Source organism: Peromyscus eremicus, chromosome 14, assembly GCF_949786415.1.
Source record: "Peromyscus eremicus chromosome 14, PerEre_H2_v1, whole genome shotgun sequence".
Taxonomy (NCBI): Eukaryota; Metazoa; Chordata; class Mammalia; order Rodentia; family Cricetidae; genus Peromyscus; species Peromyscus eremicus.
Window position 1 is genome coordinate 68,324,272 of NC_081430.1, and position 21,612 is coordinate 68,345,883.

General features: G+C 46.9%; 1 protein-coding gene across 1 annotated transcript in view; it reads right to left on the reverse strand.

Moving 5' to 3' along the window:
• Pygl (glycogen phosphorylase L) overlaps positions 1–5,286 on the reverse strand; it is a 33,248-nt gene extending 27,962 nt beyond the window's left edge. Inside the window, exons 1-2 of the mRNA XM_059279560.1 lie at positions 4,939–5,286; positions 453–554 (exon numbers count right to left, since the gene is read on the reverse strand). Of these exons, the coding sequence (XP_059135543.1) occupies positions 453–554; positions 4,939–5,181 (345 nt within the window). The 5' untranslated portion in view covers positions 5,182–5,286. The remainder of the gene's footprint in view (positions 1–452; positions 555–4,938) is intronic.
• Positions 5,287–21,612: the final 16,326 nt, after the last annotated feature.

A 21,612-nucleotide genomic window follows, 5' to 3' on the forward strand; every position in this document is an offset into this window, starting at 1 on the left:
GATCATTTCTTAAAAGGTAGACAGGAGCCTAACATAAGGCTTGTAATTCTCATAACGAAAACTTTTAAAAGGTTCATTTTAAAAACGTGATTTGTTTCAGAAAAATTATGCAAGACTTTGATTGCAAAATAAAATCCTCATGCCAGATAACCCATTCTCTAATTTTCCTTTTCCCTCCGTCCTGTAGCCCAGGCTGGCCTTGAACTGAGAGATCCACCTGCTTCTGCCTTCCCAGTGCTGGGATTAAAGGCTTGTGCCACTACACCCAGACCTCTGGTCTTCAACTTGTGTTTATTTCTCATTGTTCGTAATAGCCCTATTCAAAGAAGCAACTTGTGAGAATGTGTATGGTGCGTGCGTGTGTGTGTGTGTGTGTGTGTGTGTGTGTGTGTGTGTTAAAGCGAACCTGAAATGTAGAAAAAGAAGCTGTGAGAAACATGAGAACAGCATACCTGGTAGATGGCCTCATCACAGGCGTTTTGTAAGCCAAGGTTGATCATGGTGTTCTGTAATGTTCGGCCCATGTAAAACTCCAGAGAGAGGTAATAAACCCTCTGAAATAAAGAGAAGAAAGGCATCACTCTTCTATGAGGTCAACCAGACTTGTCAAGATACATAGAAATGCAAATCCACGTAAGGCCACCAAGAGAAAAGCATCAGCTCTTGGGCTCCTGTAACTCAGGCTCAAGTGAGGCTCCTGTAGTCACCTGATGGGATGCATGACAAGTGTCCCCCACTGCCAGCATGAGGAAACCATGCTATACACTATTTTTTGGCAAAGTAGCTTGGTATCTTCAATCCTCAGGAAGAAAGAAACCAACTGGATTCAATATTTTGTTTTGTTTTGTTTTCCCTGTTCATTCCATGAATAAAACACGTTTTAGACAAACAAGTTGGACTGCCTTTCATCATCACCTTCCACTTCCAGGGTCAGGTGGGTTGGTTCTGCCCTTGCCATCTAAGAAACACACAGACTAGCTCCCACATCCTCTGTGGCTAGAGGATAGTCCTCCTTCACTGACAACTCGTCTTTAGAATGAAGACTGCCCTAGAAAGTCTATGTAGCAGTTCTTCTAGCAAGAAGACTCCCCAAGGCTTATTAGCGTTTGTGTTTGAGGAGATGGTAAAGTTCCCTATGGACTTAGAAACTATTTGCCTTTGGCATGGGAAAAGCCAGGTAAATATGAGCAGAGTCAGAAGTGAGAGGTTCAAAGTTCAGACCTGCCCCAAACCGTTTTGAATGCAAGCATAGATGGCTAATTTAAAGGAATGGAAGATGGAGTGAGGGCAGCACCCTGTCAGGACACTTGGCCTCTGTGTCAGCTACCCTGTTCTCCAAAGGACACAGGACAAAACAGTAAGAGACTGTTCAAGTCACTTCAAAATTTAGGTGCTCCCCATTTCCACGGGATAAGAAGAACCAAAAATAAAAGTATTTGGGCAACCCAATAAATAATAATAATAATAATAATAATAATAATAATAATAGTGATGATGGTGATAGAGTTCATGTAACAGATAACTATTACATCAACTTAGAAATTTCTCTCTTTCTTACTTTCATTTTATGAAACAATTGAATTGTGAACCTTCACAAACACAGTCAACGTTGTGTCCTGCCTGGGCATCTAATACTGCTGTCCAGAGAACAGCATTTTTGTCCAGTGTCTTTGAATGTTTATGGGGAAATTTCTGGGCTTTGCCAGCCTATCAGATAGATGCCTATGCATATTAGTGAAAGGCATCTTTCTGGGCCACACTTAGGCCCCAAAAGGTCAGAGCCCTGCTCTTACCCAAGGCTGGGGATTCTGTGCACGAGGCCACAGGGAACAGCACATCAAGCCACAGATGGCATTAGCTCAGCTCCTTCCAGCCTTCATATGTGTATTTTCTTTCTCTTTCTGATGAACAAAGCCCGTTTTCCTGTTTCAGTGATCCATACAAACCTCATTTGTAAACACATTCATACCCCAGTCTTTCAACTGGGAAGTCATACCCCTGGAATTATTGCATTTGTGGTAAGTTTCTTGACCTTCCTTTTAAGGCCAAAGCAGCACTGACTTAAGATCCATTAGCATGAATAACATCTTAAGGATATTTAAGATATTTCAGGTTCTTCTAAATAGATTTGCTCAAAGCTTCTTTATAGATGACAGACTTTTTAAGGGCAGGAACTATAGATGATTTCCTATTTTTCTTTTGCCTTTTTTTTTTTTTTTTTTTTTTTGGATAGGGCTTTATGGTTTAACAGCCTTGGCTGTCCTGGAACTCACTCTATAGACCAGGTTGGCCTCATACTCACAGAGATCCACCTGCCTTCTGCCTCCCGAGTGCTGGGATTAAATACGTGCACCACACCACCCTGCTAGATTTCCTATTTTTCTGATAATATTCTTTATATTTGAGACTATGTAATACCTTGAAAAATAGACCTTTGCTCCCTTAATGTCCTATGGACATTTATTACACATTCCTCATGATAAAATATTTAACTATCTTCATTTACCTTGTAAATTACATGCACAAACCTCTCCTAACATTGTATCAACATTATACAAAACCAGTTACAAAAAGTTTGAAAAGACAGAATAAAGACTGTTTAACAATATCAATATTTAAAAATGGTTTTTAAGTTGTTCCCAGCCCTCACCGGAGGACCTGGGTGCTTCTGTCTGGGTATCCTGTCAGATACTTGAAACACGTGACAACCAATTGGAGACTTGCGGGTTAGGCAGGATTGGTCCCTGGAGACTGCTGCTGGGAGGGTGCTTCGGGGGAGGGTGGAGCGGGAGCCGAGGACCCAACAGGGAAATGGTTAAGTGGGAGAGTCGTCTAGGAAGACAGGCACAGACAGGTAATGGCAGATGAGACGGAAGGGCAGGTTCACCTGAAGAAGAGGGCAGTGAAGCGCGTAGGACTATGTCAGGGTCTGGAGCCAACCTTAACAGACAGGATATGTTCACAGTCAGCTTTGGGAGGCTCAGCTGAGCACATCCTAGATTGCAATGACAGTGACTGGGGGTCACAAAATTAAAAAAGAGGGCAGGTCAGGACTGCGAGGAATGTGATTTGAGTTTCTTGTTTTGTTTGTTTGTTTTTTCTGTTTGTTTGTTTGTTTGTTTTCTAGACAGGGCTTCTCCGTGTAGTTTTGGTACCTGTCCTGGATCTCGTTCTGCAGACCAGGCTGGCCTCGAACTCACATAGATCCGCCTGGCTCTGCCTCCTGAGTGTTGGGATTAAAGGCGTGTGCCACCACCGCCCGGTGTGATCTGAGTTTCTGTGTGCCGAGTTTAAGGGACCGGAAGAGGCTTCAGTGTGCTTAAACTTAAACCTTTGGCATTTACACCAGGGCTGGGGCTAGAGAACTGAACTTGGCGACTTGTGGGCACACCTGGGAGTGAGGCCATGGAGGCGAAGGAGCTTGGGCACACCTCCTGGTTACCCCCAAGCACTCTGTGAAGACTGGAGCCATCCTGCTTCCACAGAGACCACCATGGAGGAAGCACCATGAACCTGCATGGACTGAATTTTTAAGAATTTCCAAGCTCTTCTAAGAAGAGTTATGCAATACGTTCACTGCTGTCCTGCAGTGTAACCCCGTGTGACCCCATGCCTGCTCTGGGATCACATAGGAAAGAAGAGTCAGGGGAGAAAGGAGCTGGAGAACCAGGAAGGTTAGCAGGGACAAAACTCTCTGTGCTATGATGCTAAATGCTACTGTGTGTGTGTGTGTGTGTGTGTGTGTGTGTGTGTGTGTGTGTGTGTATTTCCGCACTATGGCTCCAACCCAGGCAAGTCCTGTACCAGTCCTAAAAAAATTTAATGCAAGGTGAAGCATGTTATACCAATAAAAAGATACAGTGGATGAATGTAGACTCAAAGTGTTTTCTATGCATGTTTAGATTTGGGAGGATACACATTTGCAGTTGTTCCGTTTGGGTAGCAGTCTGCTAGACTTTTGGGGGAAAGAGTGACTTTCCCTCTGAAAGCATCTCACAGCCACAGGGAGTTTATTCCTCTGTCTTAGAAATTCCCACAGTTCTCAGACACAAACGGTAGAGATAACTTTTCTCGGTGCTTTTACACATTCAAAACGCCTAGTAAGTGTGCATATGCATTTCCCCTTGCCTCTGGGAGCTGCTTTCATGTTTTCCAACATAACTCCATAGCCAGCTTTTCCAGCTTCCTCTCCCAAAACATCCACTTATCTTCTGTAAGGCTGCGGCCTCTCACTCTCCTGTGTGCAGGGTCGTCTCTCTACCGGGTCCTCGGTAACCTCCATACTAGTTTTGTTCTCTACCTAGACTGGTCATGATGTTACTTCCTCTGCAAGTCCACCACCCCCAGACATAATGCACTCTGGCCCTTGGCAAACAGAAGAGCGGGTCCCGAAAGGCGACGCCCCCCACCCACATCTCTGGGGTAGGCCCCTGGGAGGGAGGTGAGTATTTTCATGGGGATATCTGCAGGTAAGTCTCAGGCTTGGCCTGGCTGGTCCTGCAGGAATCAGAAAGTTCAGAAACTTCAGCCTCCACTGACCAGTTAGGCTGGGCAGCCCTGAGGCCTGGGCGGGGTCACTATTAGAAGAACTCTACACTTCCCTAAACTTCAAGCTCGGTGCTCCAAGGCGGGGCTTTTGTATGTGTCGCCCCCCCCCCCATCCCTACCCGGGGAGGACTGTCAGGGGCCTGGAACCACGCCTTGCACGTCGTTGCAAAAGGAGGCGCCCGGTCCCCCCCTTAGTGAAGTGCTGAGTAAGCACTCCGTAAAGTTTGCAAAGTTCACGGGCGAGGGAGGCCCGAACTCTCGCCCCCCGCAGGTCTCGGGATCGCACAGCACAGAGGTGCGGGTGAGGTGGGACCTGTGCCCCGCTGCCCGCCTAGACTTCGGGACGAGGGGACAGGTTTGGAAGGAGGACAAACGCCCTCCGCCGGGTACCTTGGGACACTTGTCGTAGTAGTGCTGCTGCGTGCGGATCCAGCGCCCCACCAGGTGGTCGCGCACCGTGTGCGCCAGAGCGAAGAAGTAGTCGCGGGGGGTGGCCACGTTGCGGTCCTTGACCAGCGTGAAATGCAGGTGGCGGTTGAAGCCCTTCTTCAGCTCCGCCACGTTCTCCACGCCCACGATGCCGCGGATGCTGATCTGCCGTCGCTTCTCCTGGTCGGTCAGGGGCTTCGCCATGGTTGCGGGCGGCGGGGACAACAGAGCGGGGCGCGGGGGCTGCAGGACTGACCCGGCCCCGTCTGGAGCGAGGCTTTTGAGGATCTCGGGAGTTAGGGATCCACCCCTCGGTGCGGCACCGCCCCTCGCCGGGCTCCCGCCCACCCACGGCGCCCGGAGCACCCCGGCTTCCCGTGGGGGTGGCATGCGAGCCCCCAGGGCGGCGCCGCGGCTGTGGGCACCGCCTCCCCGCCGCTCCCGGAACCTCGCGGGTCACGTAGCGCGCGGAGTCTCGGACCTGTGTACGGGCGGGGTAGGAGGCCTCGGCTCGACCGCTCATCCAGGTCCCAGCAAAGCCATTGCCACTCCTCAGCAGAAGGCTCCACTGTAGCTTCCTGGGGCGACGCTGTAGGGTCAGTGTGCGATTTAACCCAGGTTGCCCGGTCTTGCTTCCCAGTCCTTGACATCGCCCCACCCTGGATCCTTAGGGAGCCCCGGTTGCTTTTTATTTATTTTCTGAGGACGCAGGACTGGGGTTTCTTGACTCCTAGACCCAGGCTGGGGCCACCTGGCCACAGTTGGTGGCTAGGAGTGAAAGTCAAGGGGTCTGTTTCTTAGAAGCTTCAGGGTCCGTGGGGGACAGGACTTCGACTTGAGACCCGTTGTTTACAGTATGCTTTAACCAAAGGAGACATAGGGATAAGAGAAGGGAGTGTGTGTGTGTGTGTGTGTGTGTGTGTGTGTGTGTGTGTGACAAGAAGAGGTTACTCATGGAATCAGTTGCTTTATGTTCAGGAGACAAAACAAGCATCCGCTGGTGTGCGATCTTTGCTCCAGATCCCAGTGTGGTGGTGGTCTATATGTGTTTCAGACTTTGGAAAGGTAAACACGTGGTATTTTAAGATGTCAGATTCTTTTCCAAAACTTATGCATTGTATGTGTGCACGCTCATGTGTGTCCTCGTATGTACACACAGGCATGTAGAGGTCGGGACTGCTAACAGAGGTTGGTTCTCTCCTTCTCTTGTGTGGGTTCCTGGGGTTGATCACATAACAGTGAGACTTAGCAGCAGGTACCTTTACCTGCTGAGCCATCTAGAGGGTCCACATCAGAGGTCCTTCCTTCCTTCCTTCCTTCCTTCCTTCCTTCCTTCCTTCCTTCCTTCCTTTCCTTCCTTCCTTCCTTCCTTCCTTCCTTCCTTCCTTCCTTTCCTTCCTTCCTTCCTTCCTTCCTTCCTTCCTTCCTTCCTTCCTCCCTCCCTCCCTCCCTCCCTCCCTCCCCTCCCCTCCCCTCCCCTTCTCTCTCCCTCTCTCTCTCTCTCTCTCTCGTTTTTTAATCAAAGCTAATTATTTTGAGTAGATACATGAGTAGGAGTGCTGTTACCTGATTCAGGCCACATCAGCACATTTTCAGATCCCCACCCTCCAGCGTCCAGCGTTTTGGCTCTAGCCTTTGGGACAGACAGAAGCTGAAATGGCTTTATACAAAGGCTTTGAGGAAAGCATGGCCACGAGAGACAGGGAAAGGGCTGGATTTGGATGAGGCCAGAGATACCCTGAGCCGAGAGTGAGCGTGGAGCTCGGTCAGAATGCTCTTCTGAAAGTTAAGCGCCATGTGGTGAAGTTTGAGGGACCCCTGAATGAGAAGGTCCTTTGGCAGATTGCAAAACCTCACTGTTTTGTTAAAAAATCAGGTTGACATCTTTGAATGCTGTGATAATGAATCTTCAATGTGAACGTGACTAGATTTGGAATAGCTGAATACGCGGGCCCACCTCTGGGTATGGGATGGGGTTTTCAGAGGTGGAAGGGAGACCTGCTTTGAGTGTGGTGGGCATCACCGCATGGGTGAGGGGACAGGGACTGGAGACAGTGACAGAGCCCCAGTGCTCACCTCTGCTTCCCGGCTGTGGGTGTGATGTGGCAACCCTCTCATGCCGCCGCCACCACCACCACGATTGCCAGGCTGTCATGGACTACATCTAAGCTGTCCACATGTCGGAAGATTCCAAAGGCAAAGGCAGCTTTCTAGTTTTATTCGGGATGTCTTTGTGCAGGTATGTCCTAGCTCCCCTGTCTACCCAAGGGGACAGGGTTCTTGTAGGGAGCAAGGAAAACAATGGATATATTATTTTCTTGGTTTGGTATCTAATCATTGAGCCCCCTCACCCCCACATCCCCCCATTTGAACATCTCTTCTACCCGGAGAAAAAAATAGAGCTCATAATGTTCCAGCTATGGAGTGTGAGGAGTAACCATTCCATCAACCATGTGAAAGCAGATAGGACTGCGCTGTGGAGATAACTTAGGAGGGAAAGTGCTCGCCATGCAAGTGTGAAGACCTGAGGTGGAGCCCCAGAACACAGAAAAGCCGGGCAGCGTAGAGTCTGTTTATAATCCCAGAGCTGAGGAGGTGGAGACAGACGATCCCTGGTATACTTGACGATTCTAGGCTCCTGAGAGAACCTGTCTTAAAAACAAAACAAAACAAAACAAAACAAAAAAAACCACAAAAAAAACCCACAAAAAAAGGTCATTACCTGAAGTAACTTCCGACCTACAAACACACACACAACATATATATACACACACACACACAGAACATATACACACACGTAAAAGAGGACAGGATCACAGCAGATGACACCAAGTTCTCTGCAGACTGGACCTTACATGGCAGTCACCCTCTTCTAACTGCTTCTTTAGACCCTTGAAAACGTCTTTAGCATCGGTTAATCTATTTTTATAGACAGCAGGGTTGGACTCTAGCCCTCTTTAGGTTTCAACACTAAACTAGCAATCAGTACCATTGCTTTCCATTTGGGAAATGATTATTTCCCAGTTAAAGTTCTGTTACTTTGTTTTCTAAATTCTACGTTAATGTAAATTTGTATCCAGAAAAACCATGTAGGTTGATGTGAAGGAAAAAGAAAGAAAGGGTGGGTGTGAGTGTGTGTGTGTGTGTGTGTGTGTGTGTGTGATACTGACATGTGATATTTTAAGAACCCAGGTGGGCTCCAGTTCCCTTCCAAACCTACCATCTATTCCTTGTGTCCTAGACTAGGAACCCAGGACTGTGAGACTTAACTTACTGGACCAAGAAGATGAATCTTCTTAAAGAACTCACCTTTAGGCCTTTCCCGGGCAGAAACTATGGCTTCCTAAAAGGGCAGCAGCTTTATTAAGTTGCCCACAAGCTCGTAGCGCCGGCCGACAAAGACCTGTATTATACCCTCTTCTTCACGGCTTCTCCCACTGCCGTCATGAGAAGGCTTCTGTGAATGACTGAACCACTTGTCCAGACCTCGAAGGACACGTTGCCCACTGTCAGAAGAGAACCATGGGAACCTGTGTTGGTTCAGGTCTTCAGAGATGCAGACACTGGGGACAGGATTAGACCTGCATGGCCCCTCATAAGGCAAATGCCTGTGGGAGAGCTGGCCAGGAGGGAAGCAAGCTGTCCAAATGAGTGTGGGCAGACCCAAGTGTGACCCCGGGAAGGAGAAAGGGAGGGAATAGGCGTAGGCTTGTCCTACACTACTCAGTCCCAGGAAGATCCCCCAAGGCCACGGGGCAGTTCTGAGGCTAGTCAGCTGTCAGAGGAGTGTTTGGACTGTGCTCGGCCATTGGTGTGCAGCCTGGGAAGCCCCGCCTCCGTGCAAACACCATGGAGAGGGCAAGGCTTTCTAGAACCCCGGGGTGGGGGTGGGGGTGGGAGTGGGGGTGCGGGTGGGGGTGCGGGTGGGGGGAGGTTCTACCCGCTGTAGCAGGTGACTGAGAAGCTCCTCCCCAAAGAGAGAAGATAAATAAAGATGACTTGATATCTACCATTGCTCAAAGCAGGGTTATATGCCATATTGAGAGCCACCAAAACTACAAGGAAGATTTTTTTACAAGGACTCTGGCTAGACCCCGTTTCTGATTCTCTTAGATAATGTCTCACACTGCAGCTTATGCTGGCCTGAAACTCATAAAGACCTCCTGCCTCAGCCTCTCTGGGGATGGCAGGCAGGCCCGAGTCACCACACCAGGTCTTCCGGTTAGATTTCCAGTGTACCTTACTTCTCAGGATCCCTTCCGCAGTGCGGTGGGGCAATTTCTGCCTTTCCCCCGCCTCTAGGAATGAGGGAACTGAGGCTTAGGAGTTCTCAGGCTTGCTCAAGATCACTTCAGAAACCAATTGTAGAGGTTTCACACCCTTGAGCAGAGATGCTGGCCTGAAGCACCTTTGGGATTTAAGGAAGCCAGAGCGCTGGCTGCACTTCAGCTAACCCATGTCCTCTGCTCACTCGGGCTGCTCTGTGCTCCTGATCGACCTCTTGACCTGCTTTTAATCAGTTCTGAAGCCCAGGGAAATGGCCCAGAGTGGCCCCACATGCAGGTCACATGGCCAGCCGAGAAGGACAATGTAACATCAGAGCTGTGCTTTATGCTCAGTGAGCAGAAGTTAGGGCATTTTTAATCCGTGGATTTAACGTATCCATCTGACAGCCAACACTCCTATCCAGACCCTGCTCTTTAAACTTTTAGAATGACTGAAAGGTCTGATAAACGGCTCTGGTGGCGGCGCTGGTTACGGCGTGGAAAGGTCACGGTCACGAGGGAACCCAGTGTTAGTTTTCAGAGCTTTATTAGGAGGGAAAGGGGGGGAGGGAGAGAGGAGAGCCAGGCCTGGAGAGAGAAAGATGGTGGGGAGGGGGAAGAGGGGAGCAGAGCAGAGCAGGGAGGGAGTGGGGTCTGCGGCTGGCTTTTTAGGGCACCGATTGTGTGACCACGCATACATAGTCGCCAGCACACACTGATGATGTAAGGCGCAAGACCTTTTGCTTAACTCCTGGACTGCGCATGTGTGCTGGAGTAAGGGCAGAATTCTAACAATGACCACTGAGAGCCTGGGTTTTTTAGACTACCAAATACACAGATGGCTGCCCGAATCCCCTTCTCTGTCATTGGCCATGACTGTGACCAGAAGCTGTTAAACTTGAGTGTATCTGCTTCTCTTGGAGCAAGCCCCACTTCCTGGAGCTTGCATTTCCTGTCCTATCTGATTAGCTCGGTAGTACAGTAGCCAGCCTTGTCAGGTGTGGTCCAGTGGAAGTTCCAGAAAAGCCGGAGAGATGTATAATCTGTCCCTCAAATCATGGATGGTTTTACATGTCAGTACAAAATTTGGTGACCCCAGAGAATCGGGGTTTCAATGTCAGATGATGTAAAAATCAGGAAATCTCTGGCCTTCTCATTCCTCAAGACAGCTTAGTTTGGAAAAGAGAAGGGTGGCCTAGTGCCAGGAAATGCTAAATGTGTTACTGAGATGTAAACTTGCCCTTTGGAACATGAAATAGTGTTCATTTTCTCCCAATAGTTTTTCTGTTTCCCTTGAGGAGCTTTGCTAACAGGGTTGGGGGATGGGGGGTGTTTACTGTCTGTGAGGAAGGCATGAACTTCCCAGGTTGGAAATGCAAGCTAATCTGTGCAGGGAGGTTGGGGTGAGGTGACATTGGGCTGTGGAGGGGCTAGCTGAGTCACTGTTTTTGGATTGAAGAGCCTGGACCTGCTTAGAGAAGACTCACCAGGAAGTCTGGGCATAGCAGAGAATCCAGGGACTGAACACCACATCCTGGAAAGAGCCGGAGCATTGTAGAACCCCAGGCAGAAAGTGGCTTCTTGGAGGGTCTCCGCAGTCTGGTGTTAGATGTATTTACAAGGACCATCTCCCTGGTCCCTAGGAAGCCAATTTCATTGGCTGAAAATTAGTTCAGTGGGTCTCCAAAGGGAGAGGTACAAGGTTCCGAGGCTTCCCAGCCACTCCTTCTAGCCTTGACTACTTGGTTCTAGAGAACCGTGCTAAAGGGTCTGTAGTTGAGTGGACTGATTATGTTATCCCTTACTGGAGGGCAAACAGATGTGTGTGTGTGTGTGTCTCACTGCATGTCATGCACAGCTGAATTACATGCATGGTTTGGCTTTACTGTCTGCTTACCTATGAATGCAACAAGATTTGGGCTTCAGAAAAAACCAAACCAAACAAACAAATGAAACCCCTAAAACCTCACTTAATCGTGTAATGAATGGGAAGACTGAGTCTGGAAAAATTGTACCAAAAGACATGAACAAACCCTGACCAGGGAAGAGAGTGGAAGTGTGGTAAGCCACATGGTTTCCACAGACCGCTGTGATGCAACATGTTCAAGGGCTGACCTTCCCGTTCCGTTGTCTCAAGACCTTTGTGAAAGCAAACTGCCCCTGGCAGTCACATCTTGACCGGCTCTTTGCTCTCAACTGATTGCACACAGGAGAGTCCCAGGGCTAGGGACGCAGCTCAGTGATAGAGCACGCGTCTGCCATGTGCAAGTCCTGCGGATCTCCCCTAGCACCACAAGGAGACAAATAAAACAACAGCAATTAAAAACAGAAGCAGAGAGACTCCTGCCTAACCCATGTGGAAGGAGCAAATCTAAAAACTTAAAAACCTCACATTCAGGCTGGAGAGATGGCTCAGTGGTTAAGAGCACTGACTGCTCTTCCAGAGGTCCTGAGTTCAATTCCCAGCAACCACATGGTGGCTCACAGCCACCTGTAATGAGATTTGGTGCCCTCTTCTGGCCTGCAGGGACACATGTAGGCAGAATACTGTATACATAATAAATATAGATTTATTAATCTTAAAAAAAACCTCACATTCATAAATGCCAAATATTTTAATCTCTCTGATTTGCTTATCTTTAAAGCCTTAACAGTAACGTGCTTAGCTATGGAAGGGTAATCTTTCTTAGCTTAAAAGCTATTTAAAAAAATCCAGACAGAAAATAGCTTCCTTTTAATATTTTCAAGGGTCAAGTCCGAGAGTCTAAAGGCCCCTTCCCTGCACAAGCACAGGACTTCTCTGCATGTCTTGCCTTAGGTGGATTATAGATCTAGTACTTCCCCATCTTTCTTATACTTAGATGTAATGCATATGCTAATGAGGACCACGCTCACTTTACAGTCTAACCTGGGTATGGCTCCCATATGGTCACCTCCCATCCAGGATGAAAGGAGATCTGGAAGTATTGGTCAGCTGGAAATACAACAAAGCAGTCATTGAATGAACATCCACTGTCTGTGAAGCTCTGTGCTCACTGCTAAGTAACTAAAAAGGTCAGGTCTAGATCTCTATCAAGAGCTTTAAGACTGAAGCTCCATATTCCCAACAAATCGAAGATAGACCATCAGAAAATGCTAATGCAAACAAACAAACAAACAAACAAACAGACGAATACAATGAGGAGTCCAGACTTGAAGTCTGGCTGCAGGAAGGAAAGAGCATCTTGGATCTGCTTAGAAGAGAAATGATAATGTTTCTTTTATTTCTTCCCTCTTGAATGGCACTCAGTCACTAATCACAGTGCATTTCCAGTTTAAGATAAAAACTAGAGGCTGCCCTCAACTCCGAATTTTCACCGGATGTTGTTTTAGATTTTTGATGAAATGGTTACCCAATCTTTTGTGTGTATGTGAGCTGCAGAGGTGGCCTGAGACCAGCAGGTGGAGGACTTTGTCCTCTGAACACACCACATGCACACTGGGCTTCAGGAGGATGTGGCTGTAATTTTAATCATAGCTTGCTTTCTTTGTTCTGGAAATTCACACCTCCAAACAACCAGAGAAAATGACCCAGAAGACGAGAAACAAAGCTTTATTATTTTTATCACTCTACCCAGAGCATAAAGTAGTTTCTCTCTCTCTCTCAAAATCTTAGATACAAATATATTTAAATCTAATGAAACAATTTATTCTAATGCAGAGCATGGGGGGGGAATTAATTAAGAATAGGAATTCAATATTGTTAGGTTAGATTTAGGAAATGTTCAAATTCGATGTCTTGGATCTACAACCTCCCCCTCCCCCATCGCCCATTTTGGCTGACAGGATTAGCATAATGGATAAAGGGGGACTCTGCTGGTGTCTAGGACAGGCATCTAGCCTGGACACATCTGGGACCTGGCCAGACGGCTCAGAGTGACATCAGTGTGATCGGGAGAGTGGAGCCCCAGGGAGAGACGTCAGGTGCCACCCATTGCTGGCTGTAAGAGCTGTGGGTGGTTGTAGACAGCTCAGAAGCTTCTCCGGTGAGAACTCACCCTCAGGGCAGGAGTTTGATGATTAGCCTGCCCAGGAAGAGGTTTTAGTTGTCAGGAGAGCCCTAATTCTGATTGTGGCAGTTTCTTGATTCTCTTCCCTGGCTCCGCTGCCCAGAAGTCAGTGTGCCCCAGGGCTATGGCCGGCAGCCAGCAAACGCCGAGAGACCTTTCCCACGGGGTTTTATAACAAGTACTCGGATCCCACAAACCCTGTTTTACCTTCTGTCGTGGGAACAAGGGAGTCGGCGTCTTGTACCACCTTCGATACAGCTTGAAGAAGAGCCCCGCAAACTGGGGGGCCAGGGTCTGGGCACTGCAGCGGAGTGGGAGCTTACGGGGACACCTTCTGGAGACTCCTGGAAATGCAGGGCATTGTACGCCCAGCTTGGAAATTTGTCAGAAGTGGGAGAGCAAGAATTGGTGACCTTTGTGCTGGATTAAATGGGGTGTCTTCAGCTTTACACTCATGGAGACTTAATAAATATACATTCCATATACGTAATACGTGATATATCACACATGTGTTAAATATCGCATATTTTTTTTTTGTTGTTGTTGTTTTTTGGTTTTTCGAGACAGGGTTTCTCTGTGTAGCTTTGCGCCTTTACTGGATCTCGCTCTGTAGACCAGGCTGGCCTCGAACTCACAGAGATCCGCCTGGCTCTGCCTCCCGAGTGCTGGGATTAAAGGCGTGCGCCACCACCACCCGGCAAATATCGCATATGTTAACATTTAGATTAATAGGTGGATCAAAGTAAGTGGTATTTCCCTCGATGTATAATTTTTTGAAAACCCTCTTTTGGGAGGTAATTGATATCAACAAGGCCCTCTGCAGACAGATGTAAAATCTTAAGTTTGTGTCACAGTATTTATAGGTGACTAACTCATTAACTCTTTTTTTTTTTTTTTTCCTGGAGCTGAGGACCAAACCCAGGGCCTTCTGCTTGCTAGGCAAGCACTCTACCACTGAACTAAATCCCCAACCCCTCATTAACTCTTAACTTGTGTCTCCTTCTTGTCACTGTCTCTTCCACAGACAAGTGCTACCTGATCTCCAGTGCTGCAAACGACCTCTTCAGAAACAGGGTCTTCTGCTCCAGGCTGGCCTCTGACTCATTGCAATCCCCCTGCTTCTGCCTCTGAGCGCCAGGATCACAGCACACCAAGCCTGGCGCAAATGACTTTTTATGCCTGTTTTTATTTTTGTGTAAATGGAATCTCATAGTATGTCTCTGTTCATCTGACTTAATTTATTCAGTATTATGTGTGCAAGTTTTGTTTTCCTGTCAAATTCATATGCTTTTATTTTATCGTGTAGTTTCCCAGTACATACATGTGGTACTGTTTTACTGTCTGTCTTAGTTCATGTTTTAGTGCTGTGAAGAGACACCACGACCACAGCAACTTTTATAAAGGAAAACATTCAATTGAGGCTGGCTTACAGTTCAGAGTTTAGGCCTTTATTGTCATGACAGGAAACATGTTGGCGTGCAGGCAGACACGGTGCTGGAGAAGGAGCTGAGAGTTCTACATCCAGACAGGCAGGTGTGTCAGAATGTGAACTGTGAGCCACTAGGCGGGGCTTGAGCTTCTGAGACCTCCAAGCCCAACCCCTAGTGACACACTTCCTCCAACAAAGCCACGCCTACTCCAACTAGGCCACACCTCCTAATAGTGCCACTCTCTATGGGACTATGGGGGCCATTTTTATTCAAGCCACCGCACTGTTGTTAGACATTTGGGTTGTGTAATGGTTAGTTTTAACTGTCAACTTGATGCCAAAGACGCAGGCTTCTGGGCACACCTATGAGGGCTTGTCTAGAGTAGTGGTTCTCAACCTGTGGGTTGCAACCCCCTTGGGTATATAGCAGATATCCTGCACAGCAGATATTGATATTACAATTCATAACAGCAGCAAAATTATAGTTATGAAGTAGCAACAAAATACTTTTACAGTTGGGAGTCACCACAACATGAGGAACTATACTAAAGGGTCAAAGCATTAGAAAGGTTGAGAACCACTGGTCTAGATAAGGTTAGCCTCTGAAAATGTCTGTAAGAGATTGTCTTGTCCAAGTTAACTGATTCAAGAAGATCCATCTTTATTGTGGGCAAGACCGTTCCCTGAGCAGGAGATCCTGGGCTGTGTAAAATGGGGAGGGCTTGCTGAGCACCAGCGTGCACCAAAGTAACCGGCCTGGCAGAGATGAAGCTGTTCTAGAGAGACATAGTTTCTCAATCTGACTGTTAGACAATGGAAATTAGGGATCCTCCCCTCCTCCCCAAAAAGGAATGGAAATTTCCTCCAGGAATCTCAAGGCACCAGCTAGATGGGAAGCTTGTTTCCTAGAGAAAGGCTTCACATAACTTGTCAGATCACCTGAGACTGAACCCCAGACAATGATGGGTCAGTGGTGGGTGGGCCCACACTTTCATTGGGACTGCTTGAATGAGCACATCCTTGGCTGTTTAAACTTTGCTCTCATTTCCAGACCCTGAGACCAGACTTGAGGGTTCAACAGATCTCCTTGTTCCTCTTCCCAATGTGGTCAATTTGGGTGAATCTCCTTTATTCGTCTTCCCACTTTTAATCTGGCTCTTTTAATTAACTTATTGAGGATCGGTGGCCGCATATGAGTTGTGGCACAGGCTGTGACCCCCAAGTCTGATAACATGAATTCTTTGCTCTCTTCTCTTGACTGTGGATGTAGTGTGACCATTTATCTCTCGCCCCTATGGCTGTGATCTCCCTCCCATGGACTGTAACCTGGGACTGTGAGTTAAAACAAACCCTTGCCCTCTTAAGTTAAAAAAAACCAAAAACTTGCTTTTTATCATAACAGAAAAGAAACTGAGACACGTTACGTCTACTGTGGTTTATTAGCAAAATTGTCATGAATGCTTTAGTGCATGTTTTTATTCTATACATGCATTTATTTCTTTGAGGACTGTAGTTGCTTGATCTGATATATTTTAATGAGTTTTTTTAAAAGCATCTCTTGTGGGGGGAAAATGTAGTTTGGTGTTATTATCTGGGTGTGGTTTGAATGTGTCCCTCAAAGGCTCATGTGCCGGGAAAGTTTGGTCCTCAGTGCAGTGGAGATAAAGCAGAGGAACCTGCAAAAGGTGGGGCCGGTGGGTGGCGGCTAGGTTATTAAGGACACAGCCCTTGGAAAAGATTAGTTCTCTCGGGACCCAGGTTAGTTCCTGGAAGTGTGAGTTCTTGTATAAAAAAGGCAAGCCTGGCCTCTGAACCCCTCTTGCTTCTTTTCTGGCCATAGGACAGCTTTCTTGCATGAGCCCTTACTATGAGGTGAGATAGCCACGGGGCCCTACACAAGAGCTGAACATGTGGGACTGCCTAATTCAGGGGACTAAGCCTCCTAACTGAGCAAACTGTCTTTTTAAGTGGAAAGGAATTAAATTAAAAAAAAAAAAAACAATAAGAAAGGGAGTTTGACCAAGAGACTCGAAAGAAAAAGTGAGTGTTATTTAGAATAGCTGCATAATAACAATTTTTTTGTATTTACCAGTGTTGAATCCTCATCAATCCTAAGGTATTCTCAGTGATAACAATTTAAATACCTAGTTGCACATTTAAATTAAAAAAGAAAACTGGTAGGTTAGTTCTGTATATTTTCCAGTATATGACTACTTACTTGTTCTGGGTATATGCACTGTGTCTTTTCTTTTTTATGTTGTATCATGATGGCGTGTGTGTGTGTGTGTGTGTGTGTGTGTGTGTGTGTGTGTGTGTGTGCTGATCTATGCTGCATGTACGGAGCGGTGTCTTCCTCTATCGCTCTCTAACTTATTTTTTGAGATAGAGTCTCTCACTGAACCTGCCTGTCTCTACCCGTCTCCACTGCTGGGGTTACAGGTGCACGCCGCACACCTAGCTTTTTGTCTGGTGGTGGAGACCCAGACTCATCTCTTCATGCTTATGCAACCATCCCTTTATCACCCAGCTGTCTTCCCAGCTTCGTGAGGGGTATTCAGGAAGTGAAGTTGTTAACTATCAGCACGCACAACCCAACAGAAATGTCAGACGGATGGAATGACACCTTCCCGCTCTGCTATTTGTGTAAAAGCACAGGTGATCACAACTGCCTCCAAGTGCACTTCACTCACTCAGTCCTCACTTAGGGGCCTGCTAGCATTTTTTTGGCTATTAAAACTGCCAGAGGAACCTGCAGGACCACAGACTCTCAGACCACTTTGCATCTCAGAACAATTAAATTGGTGGTATGGTAAGCTCGCTCGCTCGCCCGCGTGCGTGCGTGCGTGCGTGCGTGTGTGTGTGTGTGTGTGTGTGTGTGTTTTCATATGAATTCAGGTGTTCCTGCATGTGTGTGGAGGCGAGAGAACAACCTTGGGCACTGTTCTTCGAGACCCTTCTTTTTTGAGACAGGGTGTTTGGTTGGCTTGGAGCTTGCTGATCAGGGTGGACCAGTTGGCCAGTGAGCCCCGGGGATCTACCTGTCTCTGTAGCCTCAGTTCTGGGATGACACGTGCAATGTCTGGCTTTTTTTCTTTTAAACATGGATTCTGGGGCTTGAATTCACGTCCTGCTGCTTATGTAGCATACCACTTTTCCAACTAAGTACTCCCCAGCCCCGACTTTAATCTCACAGGTGATTTCAGGGGACTGCAGAGGTTGAGAACCAAAGTTTGTTTTTGTTTTTCCTTATTTTTTGAGGGGTTGTTCACTGTGTATCCCAGATTGGCCTCACATTTATGATCTCTCTGCCTCAGCCTTTCAAGTGCTGGAATTAGAGCCATGGACCACACAGTCTAGTTGATAAAGTGTGTCTTCATTGGAAAGATGCTAAATACAAAAAAAAAAATTGAAAAAAAAAACAAGTGTCCTTTGCCTCTGGGAAATAATGATGTACTGGAGTCTGGAGGAAGTTTCAGACCGTGACAGTGTGACACTGGGGTAGACAAGTTCTGTGGGAGAACCAGGGTTCCTCAGTTTCTCTATTTTATGGTTTCTTTGAATGAATGCTTCTACTAGTAATATGGCGCAGTGGTTATTAAGTTTCCTGTTGGCACTGTTGGAGACGCGGATGACTGAAGCCTTCTGCCTGAGACCTCTAGAATCTTAGGGGAAACGAATAAAAGAGAGCCGTGCGAAGTGCATTTGAATTTGTCACCAGCCTCCTGTAGCCCACTGCTTCCTTTGGGCCCCTGGTTTGACATCTTGATGTCTCCAGGGCAAGTCCTCAAGGCTTTGTCTAATTCACTGAGATTCCATCCTCAAGACACGCTGAGCAAATGCTTCCATGCCCTGAACATCAGCGGAAGTGTCCTCTGAGCTGGAGTGATGGACAGCTAGCTTACCAGAGCATATGTGTCTGTCAAAGGTGAAAACTGCCTTTTCATTCTCTATTTGTTTAGAGACAGGGTTTATATGTGTGGCCCTGGCTGTCCTGGATCCCACTTTGTAGACCAGGCTGGCCTCGAACTCAGAGATTCCCCTGCCTCTCCTCCCAAGTGCTGGGATTAAAGGCATGTGTCGCCAAGCCCAGGTGCATTTTCGTTCTTGGTCTGAGTTAAAATCTTGATGTGGAATTTGACTGTGGCTTTGGAGTTGAGCTCTCCTTCAGAGGGGTTGAGGACTGATTTTAGTTCAGATGAAGATGTTTTTATATCTTTCTGCTGTGCCTAGATTAAGCTTGCAGATTCTGCAAAACCTACCACATCTGCCAAATGCTAGTGCCGAAACCAACCTTTGAGAAATTATAATTAACCTTCACCTACCCCTCATGATCAGCTCATGAGGCCGGAGTCTTCCTTCACATCAACAGCTGTGCTGCTCAGAGACATCCAGGACAACGTGCTGAGAGTCCCTGGGAAGCTGCACCACAGCGGAGCCCCGCTGGTTACAAACTCATTAACGACTCCGTTGTTCATGGCAGGTCATAGAGAAGACCACATCCTGCGTTCAGTTTGGTAAAGTGCCAGCATAACAACACAGCAGCAAATTCAATGAATCTGTGGTTAATTAAAGACGAAAAGGTAAGACTACGATTTATGAACAGGAATATCAAAAGAGGGCTTAAAATGTAAACCAGAGAGAAAAGTTGGAGAGGACTTTTAGAAAAATCAAGACATCTATTGAATAAAATATTTGAAGTTGAGGCTTCCTTGAGAAAGATCATGTAAATATTTGGATTCTCTTCCTGTATGTTGTATTACAGTTTTTCCCTTCCTTCCTTCCTTCCTTCCTTCCTTCCTTCCTTCCTTCCTTCCTTCCTTCCTTCCTTCCTTCCTTTCTTTCTTTCTTTCTTTCTTTCTTTCTTTCTTTCTTTCTTTCAAGACGGTGGTCTCTCTATGATGTCCTGCCTGTCCTGAAGCTCTTTGTAGACCAGGCTGGCCTTGAACTCATAGAGATCTGCCTGCCTCTGCCTCCCAAGTGCCGGGACTAAAGGCATGGCTGCCACCACCACCTGTTTCAATATTTTATGTTTGACACCTTAATATCTTGACTGTTCTATGGTGAAGAATATGGTTTTGATTTCTAATTAACCAAGTTCTGAAATTTTAAAAAATTATTTGTTTACTTATTTAAAGTGTGTACATATGAGTGAGTACATCATGGTGCCAGCATTGATGTCAGAGAACAATTTGTGGGAGTTGGCTCTCTCCTTCCACTATGTGGGTCCTAAGGATCGAACTCAGGACATCGGGCTTAGTGGCAAGACCCTTATCTGCTGAGTCATTCCCCCCATCTTAGTTGACTGATTTCTGAATAATATTTTTCACCATTTTGAAATAATCTTTATCTCCTCTTTTGTGGTTCTTTGTTCAAAATACATGAAAGTTTCAATTAATTTTTTAAGTTATGCTGAAGTTGTTCTTGGGAATTATTATACTCTTCTGATTATTATTGTAAAAACTCCATCGGGTACATATTTTGTCAGAATATGATGGTAAGAGTCATTACTGATGCTCAATTGAGATCTTGTTAATTATTAAGAGCTTTGAAGCATTTATTATGAGATGTCAGCAAACATCTGTTTACCCCATATAAGGCATGAAGGAAACAATTCCAAAAGAGTCCAGCCTGGTGATGCAGTGAGTTTATTGGAGTTACTTACAGGAGCATGGATGGTTCAAAGGCAGCCACATTACTAAAAAGCCAAGAAGGAGTGCTCACTCAGGAAACAGCATCCCAGGAGCTCCAGGCAGACTTTGAAATTGCAAGAAACCCGGCCAGTGAGACAGTCTTGACTCCCCAGCAACTGTTCCCTGCCCGAAGAGTCACGTTGAGTCTCAGATCGGGAATGTTCGCTTCAAGGTTCTTGGACTTGCCAGTTTTGTTTATTTGAGTCTTATGAACACCCTGCTCCTTCTAGGAGGGGGCATGTTTCAGTTTGCTACAGAAGAGCTCAGCACTCTCTTGAATGTTGTAGATAACATCATTGGATTAAACCCTCAAAACAATCGTGTGATCACCTGCACCTTAGGGATGTGGACGCTGTGGGTGAGTGTCTTCACTTGCCCGGGCATACACAGCCCACATGGCAGGAACCAGAACACAGATGCGCACCACCGGCTGCTGTATTCTGCCAGTGGACTCCCTGCTCCTGGGTCGTCTGAGGGTACAGAGATTACAGGCTCCTTAAGAATTCATTCTTAAGTTTGACCTGTCTTTCATCTTACCGCTGAGAGCATTTTCTTATGCGTCTCCTCCCTGTGTGCCCCCATTCGCTGTGTAGACGCGTCGGCCCCCTCCTTTTTAGTCACAGCTCCATCATCTATGGTTTTCGTCACTTGTGACCAACCACAGTCTGAAAATACCAAATCGAACTTCCGGAAACAGTTTTTACGTTTTAAATTGTCTGGCCCCGGGCATGGTTGTGCATGCCTGTAAACCCAACACTCTAGAAGCAGAGGCAGGAGGATCTTTGCAAGTTCAAGGTCAGCCCGGTCTACAGAGTGAGTTTCAGGCCAGCCAGGGCAATATAGTGAATCGCTATCTTAAAAAGCAAAGAGAATGGAATATGTCCTCTGAACGGTGTGCTAAAATCCTGGGCCATCCTGATGCATCCTCCCCCATGAGGCATCCCTTTGCTGGGATATCCCACGAGGTATTTCACCTGCTCTATTTGCCCATTACTCACCTGGGAGCTGCCATAGATGGTCAGACCCATTGTCTCAATGTATCGCAGTCCTTCTGTTCAAGTAGCCTTGATTTTACTTAGTGTTGGCAGGGTGCAGTGGCAGCTTTGTTGGGTGTTCCTATTGTTCACTCATATCCTGCACCCCAAATTCCATGTTTGCTCCCCCCAAGCTAGTTCTTCAGAGACATGAATGTTGTAGGTAGT